The sequence below is a fragment of the Bombus bifarius genome, unplaced genomic scaffold, assembly GCF_011952205.1.
Source record: "Bombus bifarius isolate JDL3187 unplaced genomic scaffold, Bbif_JDL3187 scf7180000008008, whole genome shotgun sequence".
Taxonomy (NCBI): Eukaryota; Metazoa; Arthropoda; class Insecta; order Hymenoptera; family Apidae; genus Bombus; species Bombus bifarius.
Window position 1 is genome coordinate 1,667,878 of NW_022884386.1, and position 10,426 is coordinate 1,678,303.

Below are 10,426 nucleotides of genomic sequence, written 5' to 3' on the forward strand. Positions count from 1 at the left end.
ACGAACAAATAAATTATTTAATACCACCGATGTTACATATAAATTAGCAAAAATACGTAAAGTCGATAATAACGCGATGAAAAATTCCACGATAGTTATTCAAATCGAAAAATCTATATCATCAGTGCATCGGCCACTTCGAATTACGAGCGTGGCATTAATTCGAGTTAATTCAGCATGAAACGACGATGATGTTCCACGAAAATAATACGCTCTATCCACTGGAAAAATCGAGCTCGTCAGCACGTTGATAAAAAAAGGCTTTCGGGAAAGCGCAAACCGTTGGCCGGAGTCGAAATTGCGGAATCAGGAGGTGAAATCCGTACAAACAATGGAATTCCATCCGGAGTGGAGGTGAACGAACCGGATAAAACGAAATACGAGAGGAGCCCCTGGGAGAGGAAGGTGAATAGTTTGGTGAAATACTGTCTGATCCTGAGAATGATCGCCCGTGAATGAGAATTCGAAGCCATCTTCAGGGGCTGTTCACCCCTTCTGCTTTCTGTCGACCATTTCCATCTGCCCGGTTTCCTCTTCTCTTTCGCGAAATGAGAATTCGATCCCGGCCAACGGCTTCGCCGCGGTTCCAACGACGACTTCCGTTTGTTCGAAGTCAAATCACTGCGAGGAGGATGTTAATGCCCTGGCGTCTGGTTAAGTCGCGCTTGAAATTCGATGATCTTGCAGTCGAGAGTTCGTTCGAGATTGAGTTTGATATTTGTGCACATTCCCTGTTTATAAAGCTTCGTTTCTTGCTCGGTTTTCTTTCCTTTCGTCAACCCTGCTACGCTCTTTGGGTCATCCTCGATGCGATCGGGTTTCTTTTATCGTTAAAAAATTAATTTCAAAGAAATTATCAACGAATCCTTGTTAATACGCGTGACGCTTCATCTCGATTTTATTTCGATTTTTCTTTACGTATTAAGGGGAAATATTTTCACGGAAATAGTCGATTTACGTTATCGAATTTTATTAATATCGTTAGGATCGATTTAATTATGTTTATATCGTTTTAATATCGTTGTTCTCATTTCGTTGATATCGTTGAATTTCAAAAAATTACTTGCTACCTTTTCATCGCTATCTCTTCCACACAGATTCACCTAACGAACTATCTTCCTTGTTCAAAGCATTGAAATATTATTATACTAGAATATCAAGCATCGTGTTGTTCAAAGACGGTAACAGGGTTAAAGCAGAAGCTTTATTTTTATTTCTTTTAGTTATTGAGAAACTAGAATTACATTAGACTAAAGAGCGCAGCAAGCTTTTGTACAGTTAAATCGATAAATGACACGCGCACCGCACGAACGAGCAGCAATTAGCTAGTTCGATCGATAGGTAATTAGAAAATTAGCAAACAGCATATTAACGAACGTAGTAGAGCTGTTAGAGGCTTTTAGCTGTTAGGCGGTACCCGTCCCTTCTAGTTTAGCCGTGAGTGTTGTCTTGCGAACAGTTCAAGTGACCACTGGCCAGGAAAGCAGCGGAACAGCGATGACCGGAAGTAACAGCGCGTTGGCCGATTCGCCAGGCCACGAATTCGTGTCCGATAGCATGAGGGTCTCGGACACGGACCTCGAAGAGGTCCGGGAAGGCATGAAAAAACTGGGAATGCAGCCACCTAAAGGTTAGTTGATCGTTGGTCGTCGTTAACTCTGCCTTCTGCCAACAATTGTATAGAACATGGAACACGATTTTGCTAACTCGTGGCATGGTCGTTAATTACTTCTAATATTTACTCGTATTATATTTAATACTGCAACTACCAAAGGTTTTTTTTTGTAATTGCTACGCATATGTTATTTTTCATTCTCTCTCTTTTTTTTTTGTTTAATTACGCGAGGTGTAAAGGTAACTTTGATAGTGGAAAATCTCGATTAATATGGAAATACATTGACTCATGAAAGTGTTTAATCTCTCGTCATAGAAAACTTTTACGTACGTGTTATGTAAAATATTTTGAAATTTCATTAACACCGTAATGAAACACGGCTATCGTAATTATATTGATCAAATTTGAAAGCAATCTGAAAATATATATAGAAATTCGTTTACTTTGTACGTCCATAAATTTGTATTACACGTATCGTGTAAAATGATTGATTTACGATATATCATGGGTGAAAATTTGTTTCCCTTGTGTCGCGTATCTTTTTGCCTACATCTTTTCGTCTTAATCTTCTTAATTTTATACCTTTGGTAGTTGCAGTGTTTCGAGAATGAAAATATGGTAATAATAATTGGAGAACATAGAAAATAGGAAGAAATTATATGAGCCATTTGCCACGAAGTGCCGGTGCTTTGCTGATTCGCGCAACGTCCTCGACCGAATCTTCCTTGACAAGAATTCGCGCGATGCACGTTGATTCGAAATTGTTCTGTGCACGCACCTTTGGCGATTAGCCACCGGAACGTAATATTCGACGAGACGTGCCGCGCCAGTTATTTCATTACGACCACCAACGAAATTTTTGAACAAGAGCTACATGTATCCGTATATATGTTCGAAGAGGAACGAATTCTCCTTTTGGTTTCGCTCGTGCGCGATTTCGATGAATGCATCTATTGATCGGCGTACGAGCGAAAGTAAACGAAATTTCCACATCGCGGTTATACTATGGAAACGAACATCGAACATTTTGCCGTGCAAAAGAAAGAAAAATAAACTCGTAAGATAAATGAGAAAAAAAAAGAAAAGTTCCTCTTGGATCAAGCGATCTATGCCCAAGACACAAGGTGTCCAAGAAACACATTCTTCGTGAGTATACTCGTATAGATGAACTTGAAAGTTCGAATAATAATCGATCTGTCGATGTTCCACCTTTCTCTTCACCAGCGTTCTAGCTAACCACGTTGCGTCACGTCAGTAGTTCTATATGTGCTCGTTTCTGTCTTTGTTCTCTATCTCTCTCTTTTTTTAATCTATTTTTTATCCCTTCTTCGTGCGTTTAACATTTTCCTTATCAGTGTGCTTTATCATTCTTACTCGTAGGAATTGCTCGTATAGGATATACAGCTGTCCCTGTCCATGTTTTATTAAATTCATTCATCAGATTTACGTATGTTCCTCGAAAGAGTTTACGTTCTGTTTCTCGTTCTCTATGTGTTACGAACCCTGCTCGCCTCTCACTTAGAGTTTTATAATGCCCGATGTGACTAAACGACCGCTTTTCCATTCTATTCTGTCAACAGCCTAAGAAGAGGAATATCCCCCCGATAAAAAAGCATTATCCAAAGCACACCCCTCAGAAATAAATACGACAAGCTTCTTTCCCCGTCTCGAAGACCGACGTGAGCTTTTTCGGTTCTTGTCCACCATCTCCTCTAACCCTCCGTCGCATTTTTCGTATCGAATTCTTCTTCTCCTTCGTCTAACTTTTCGTTGCTATCAAGTTTAAACTGCTCCCAGACTACCACCCGCTCCCCCAAACTTGACACTACGAACGGGGACGTTCTCACGCGACCAACGATCCTCGTCGTTTTATTTCCCTCGGTTTGCTTTCTCGTTCTCCCTTCGCTGCCTCTCGTTCTTTTCTTTTCGTTGTCGTTTCTTCCGTTATCGTTTCCCAAAAACCCTTACGCGTCGACGCGATCTCGTGCCACGCGTAACGGACGATCAACGATTTAGGGGTGGGTTACGTCACGCGGTTTTCGTTCTGATCGATCGTAATTCTATATATATATATACATATAGATATATATATAATTACAACGCCGTGATTTACTGCGACTGTCGTCAACGTGGCTTATCGTCGTCGTGTTCGTCGTTGATCATTTCGTCGCTGTACTCCGTCGATATTTATTAAATTGACGATGTCTGTTGGTCGTCCAGTTTGATTCGAACAAAGTGACCGACGATCAACCCCCTTCCACACGGTTCTTTTCCGAGGATAGTTAATTTTGATAGACGCTCGACTCGAGACTTCGTTCGAGATAGAAGAAAAGACGAACACGAAAAGAAGAGATAGAGAGATGTTAGAGGAAGGGATTGGGGAGAATAGACGACTATAATAAGAAAACCGCGAGTAGAAGGCAGCGTTTCAGGAGACACGTCGGATTTGAAACGTGACAAGAAACGACGCGTTAAATATCGATGATAGCGATGTAGTGACACGCGATTAATGATACGCATGCTGAGGGGAGAGCAAGAGAGAGAGAGAGAGAGAAAGAGAGAGAGAGAGAGAGTAAGAGCGTGAATGAAAGGGAGAGAAAGAGATAGCGAGATCGTGTGTAATAGGTGCGTGAGGGAGAGAAAGAATGAGAGGACGATTCTTTCGAGGAAAGAACGTGGCAGAAAGAGGGTGAGAAAGAAGAAACGAAAGAACCTTTGGTAAAAAATGAATAGAAGAACACAAAAAAAAGAGGAAAAGGGTACGTAATATACACAAAGTGAAAAATCGTAATAAAATCACAAGCAAAGATAAAAAAAAAACTTGATTAAATGTCTGTATGTCTGTCCGTTTGTCTGTCGTCTGTCTGTCTTCGTTCTTAATCAATAAATATTGTCTCTTGTCGATTCTCTCCGTGTTGTAAAACGTTAAGGAAAACATTAAACACATAACGTAGGAGGAAAGAAAAAGGAAAGAAGAAGGAGGTAAGGAAGGGAGATGAGAAAGATCGGCGAGAAAGTAGCGCGAATAGAGGAGAAGGACGACGCGAAAACTGTGACTCTTGAAACAATGCTAATGGCTCTTTCGCGAAATTAACGCGCTATCAAGCAGTTACTCGAACGAAAGAAATAAATAGCCAAATAAAAGAAAAAAATATCTGCCGATCGTAGTTGGTATCTTCTTCTTATAAAGGAAAAATATTTAAACGAAAAGAAAAGACAGCGATGGCAACAGAAAGAATTTACTAAATGTTACCGTAAAAAGATTAAGACGAAATAAAGAAAAAGAGAAAAAATATACAAATTCGTTGAATGACAATACGTGTTTTAAAAGAAAACCTAAAAAAAAAAAAGAAAAATAAATAAATGAAACGGGGATCGAGGTGTAAACTTTCGTCTCGTCTCTCGTGGGTGTAGTCCTCGTAGTGATTTTCCTTCCGATTCAATTAAACCAATTTAACAGAGAGTTATCGCGCGAAAGATAAAAAGACAACCGGCCGGGGGCAATCCGTTTATGCGCGCGTCCACGTTCCAACGAGTGTCAAAAACCATGCGTATCGAAACAGAAAAAGAAAAATAGGAAAACATCGGATAACGAGGTTTCGCTTAAATTTAAAAAATAGAGTGTGTGTGTGGGAGAGAGGGAGATAAAGGGCAGACGTATAACGCAACGAAAGAAGGAAATCGTCACGACGTTAACGATTAGGGAGACGAGGTAACGTGAAACGCGGAAACGAGAGCGGAAATAAATGAATTTATACGCGAGGTTGTTTACACGTGGACGGACGCTTAAGCGGCGTAAACGAGCACGCGAGAAAATCCGCACGTGCACCGGTGCACCTGATTTCGAAATAAATAGAATAAAAAAAAAAGGTAAAAATGAAAACGAAAAGAGATACAAGATGAAGGAAAGAATAAAAAAAAAACAGTACGCGGTAGAAACAAATCGACGAAAAGGAGAGAGAGTAAAAATAATAGAAACGACCGTGGCACGAACGCGAAGCCTCGATGTAGTCGCGGTGTGCTATCGAACGTCGAACTAGATTTGACATGGAGAGCGCATGTAAAGACGAATCGATATACACACACACAGCCTGTTAGAGCTAGTTATAGAGACAGAGCGTGTATGCGAGAAAGAAAGAACGAGTATGGAGTTTCCGATGAAAAATTTGGTTAACTCAATTTTCTCTGTTCGACGCGTGAAAACAATTCGTTCGATCAGTCCGGAACGAATTTACGCTGGAAATAACGGTAATTCGTACACGGTGCAGTTCGTAAGGTGAAACTTTTGGGCACGGACAGAGGTCTTCGTACAGAGGGATGACGATTCGCGATGATCGACCAAGTTTCGACGAACGGATTATGTGGGAAATTTCAGGACGCGTTTCACGTAATTCCCGATAGAATCCACGGCCAGTGGGCGTATTTGATTTAATCGCGTCAAAGGGGAAACGTAGTTTCTTCGCGGTTGGATCGATCGAGTCGGACGCGTTTCTCTCGCGTTCCGCGGTTGCTTCCGCTTCCGACTGCGTCCCTTTTCGCCTTCTTCCAACTAAAACACTGGCGAACGTACGTCGCTTATCGTGATTTCGACCGACAGAAGACAAGATTACTCGCGTTCGAATCTTGGATACAACGTGTACGGGAACTAGGATGGTCGCGGCCATGTCAAACCTTGCAGGGGAATATTAGCAGCCGCGTACGCCGCGAACGAAGAAAGGAAAAGCGTAGCGAGACACGCCGGAAACCCGTCTATCCGGTTCCGTTTCGCGTTCACCCCACTTTTCTCGGTTCTCTATTCTTGTGTGTAGTTTCAGTTTTTACTCCCCTTCGCCCTTCGCCACCCCTTTTTTCCCGCTCAACCTACTACGCCCCCGTCCTAACTAACACTAACACAGGTACACGATTAAATTCCGACACACCGATACACTGAGGCACAAGGACTGGCGTGTCGCGAGATCGATGCGGAGAAACGGGCGGCCGGAGCACACGCTCTTGAAACAACTCGATTGTACGCGTGGAAAATCGTTTGCCATCTGTAACACACGAAGAACACACACACAGACACACACACACACACACGTACTACTGTATTCGTATAAATCGTTCGTCTAATACACATGCACACTGAAATACACAGACACCAACACATAGGGAAACTAAAAACGGCACACATACACGAACACGCTTACACCCAAGCGGACTCATCGGTGCATACGTACACTGACACGCGCCGAACAAGAGGCCGCGTGGCCCGCTTGAAACTAGCCTACAACGCTGCTTGTGAATCTCCGCAGAAGAAGATTGGGAACGCGAATTGGAGGCGGAACTGAAGGATTACGAGGTAGTAACAGGTAACGAGGAGAGGAACAGCAACGCGACGCCGATCAGAAACAGCGGCGCGTTGGATAAGGACGATTGGGAGAAACAGATCGACGAGTTGCTGGCCAACGAGGACGACGAGGACCTCAAGTGAGCCGAGAGATTGTTCGCGGTGGACCGGATAGTGGCGATCTCGTCGCGTTTCGAGATCATCCTGCGTTAGAAAAGGGAGATTGAGAGTGTGTGAGATCACCGGGTGGATTGTCGCGTCTTTCCTTCGCGGAGATCTTCCTCCGATTGTTCGAAGAGGGGCAAAGGATGAAAGACTCTTGGAACAGGGGGATCTTGTCTTCTTCCCGCTTCCTTTCAGCTTTCAGCTTTGCCCCTCTTTCGCGATCGTTCAGACATCGCCATAAAGGGAGGAACGGACTTTTTGGGGGTGGGTCGATGATGTTCGAGACCGTCGATGCTGCGTCGAATGATGTGACGATGTAATAATGTGTACAAGGGAGGAAGGAAACGCGAGAGGGAATGAAACTTAGTCTGAGTTTTTTTTTCTTTTCTGTTTTTTTTTCTTTCTTTGTTAAAAGGATTGTAAGCGAGAGCAGGGGGAGAGAAAGCGGAAGAAAAAAAAGTTTGAAGGGGAAGAGGAGCCTGTTCCTCGTTTCCCCTTCGACGGGGTGTTTTCCTCGACAATGTATGAGTACGTTTGCGATCCTCGAGCACGATGAAGATGAGAAAGAACAGAGAGAGAAAGAGAGAGAGAATAAAGGGGAAAAAAAGGAAACGCGGGAAGATAAGTTGTACTACGGTGGTTGTAAAAAGAGAATTATTTCGTCGATCACTCTCGCTTCTCGAACCTCCGTCGATAATTCCATCCATCGATGATCCGTGAACCGTAGAACGGTGAACGGGTGTGCACACGAGACGATAGAACTTTAACGCTACACTTATGTCAATTGTTAAACGACTCGCTCTCGATCACAAGGGCGACTATGTAAGATTTACAGAAGAACAAGTTGAAAGAAAGAAAAACAAATTCCAAGCTTTCCCCTTTGTAATATCGATCGTTAATTATATTTATTGCTTAAAAGAAAAGAATTAATATAAATAAACGTATGTTACTTTCAACATCGAGCGTATTATGTAATGTTACGCGAAATGCACTGTGCTACGGAATATATAAATATACATCTATATATAAATAAAAAGAAAAAAATCAAAGAAGAGAAAGATTTGTTGAACGCTTCTTCATCGGGTTCGAAGGATCGACGACTATCCGAAGTGACACATTACACTGCCGTGTGCCGAAGGACACCGTTTCGAACGAGTATCGTCGAGTATCGTCGGCTATATTTTTTCCCCAAAAAAGAGAGAAAAACAACCCAGAAGCGATGGTCAGGCGCTTTCACGCGCGACGATCCCTTGTCGTTGTTCGTTGATCGTGGATGTTGTATGCCAAAGATGAAATCGATTCGACGAGAAATCGCGAATGGAGAAAAGAAATTGATAAAGATTGACTTACGTTGATGTTTTTGTTAGTATTACATTATTATTGCCATTATTGTCATTATTACTATTATTACAGAGGCGCATTTGTTAATGTTGCGCCACGAGAAATACGTACGTTGTATTTTTAGGTTGAAGCTCATCCTAATATGTGTTACGTGTTTGCAATATCCGCGCTAATATCGTTGAGCGCGCGTTAACGTCGATTTGGAGTGAGCGCGTGACGTATAAAGGCTCGAGTTACCAATAGCACTAATTAACAAGAATCGATGATGATAGGAAACAAATAATCTCTCGACAGGATTTTCTGCGACATGCCGTCCAATTATTTCCTCGACCTCGTCGAACAAACCGGGTCGAAACAACAATTCTCGTTCGTAGACCAGAAAAAAAGTCGCGTTGGATCAAGTTTAGCGTTTCACGGCACGATGTTTTATCTTCGTTAAAGCGCGCCTTCGCAACGTCACGTGTACGCTCTGCGATCGATGAGAAAATATTAGAACGTTCGATTGTTGTACAAGGCGAAGGGTGAACTTGCTGTCGATGCGAACTAAGGTCGAGAGAAGAGAAACGATGATACGAACGATCGTATATTTGGGAGAAAAAAAGAACGAGAAAAGGAAAAGAGAAACGGTCAAAAGAAGTAAGCATCATATTCGTATGAAATCGTTGCACTTCCGGTTCGGAAGAGGATCGTTTTGCGTGCGCCGCCATGTTGAGTCCAGATCTTTCGTCAATTCTTCCCAGACGTTTTCTATGTTAACCTCTATATGTGCGTGCATCGACCGACTGATTCGATGCATTTGAGAGTAATATTTAAAAGAAGAAAAAGAAAAATAATGAAATACGTTTATTTAGCTTAGAGATTCGTAAAAAGGAAGTAGAATCCTTTAAGGAAGACTTGATTCTGAACTCAACGCTGGTTCACCGTGTGCGCGTGTTTCACCCAGCTCGCTGTGAAGTTTTTAATTCGCACTAGTCGTTAGGTCGATATATGTATATTGTACGAGATATATATATTAACGTTAAGCTATCGCAATTAATCGGGCCTAAGTTCGTCAAAATGTTAATGAAAGACAGAAACGCGCGTTGTACGTAAACATTGTATATGGGCACGTTAAAGACCGAGACGCTTGGTAATCGTGTGATTTATCTTTCGAGGTAACATCGAAGGAACGCGAGAGATATAGGCAAATTTTGGCGCGACGTTGAACGTGTCTTTCGTTGACAAATTGTTGTACATTATTGTATTCTATGATTCCGTTCATGGAGCGATTCTCGTGTTATATTTCTTGTACGCGCGACATGTTACAAGCGCCCGTAGAGACCGCGTTTTATGTGTGTTCTTTGCCCCGACTGACAATGAGACGTGAGGAAAAGTACATTTTCGCGACGAGTCCTTCATCTTTTTGGGCGGCCAGAACGATGGATCAGGAAAGTAATATATAATAATATGTACATGTCGATAAATGAACGTCTTTCCCTTCAATGGCCAAAACAACAAAAGAAAAAAAATGAAAAAAAAAATGAGTATGAAGAAAAAATGAATCATCATGGTGTACTTCGGCAGTCCCCCTATTTCAAAACGACTCTGTGAATTGTGTAATAAAAACTATCCTATGGTACAGTGCATTCACTCATAAGAATGAACGTAAACCCGATACGTATATATAAAATGATATACATAATATACATATGAAAATATAAATAAATAAAAAAATATATATATATGTTGTTGACTCCATTGAAAGTATGATAATATATTATGAATATTAATGAGAATATAAGGAGGATAAGCATTAATTACGGAATTATTAAGAGAATAATTAATATAAGTGCGGAATGTAACAATAAAGGTCGTGTACCTCGTAAAAAATAAATTGAAAAATACCATAAATAAGTTGATAAATCTTTTACCTGTCAGAGTTCCTTCCAATACCAAAGCTTCTATGTAGGAATACAAAAAACATAAACTTGTGGAGT

The 10,426-nt window shown here is 41.5% G+C and overlaps 1 protein-coding gene across 4 annotated transcripts in view; it reads left to right on the forward strand.

The window, feature by feature from the left end:
- The window catches only part of LOC117206753 (synapse-associated protein 1), a 95,681-nt gene extending 85,341 nt beyond the window's left edge, over positions 1-10,340 (forward strand). For 2 of the 4 annotated variants that reach the window (XM_033446354.1, XM_033446355.1), the window contains 2 exons: positions 1,460-1,630; positions 6,910-10,340. In XM_033446354.1, coding sequence (XP_033302245.1) covers positions 1,460-1,630; positions 6,910-7,088 — 350 coding nt within the window. In that variant the 3' untranslated portion in view covers positions 7,089-10,340. Of the gene's footprint in view, positions 1-1,459; positions 1,631-3,195; positions 5,475-6,909 lie in introns of those variants that run through there. The other 2 variants (XM_033446357.1, XM_033446356.1) reach the window with 2 other exon arrangements.
- The last annotated feature ends 86 nt before the right edge of the window (positions 10,341-10,426 follow it).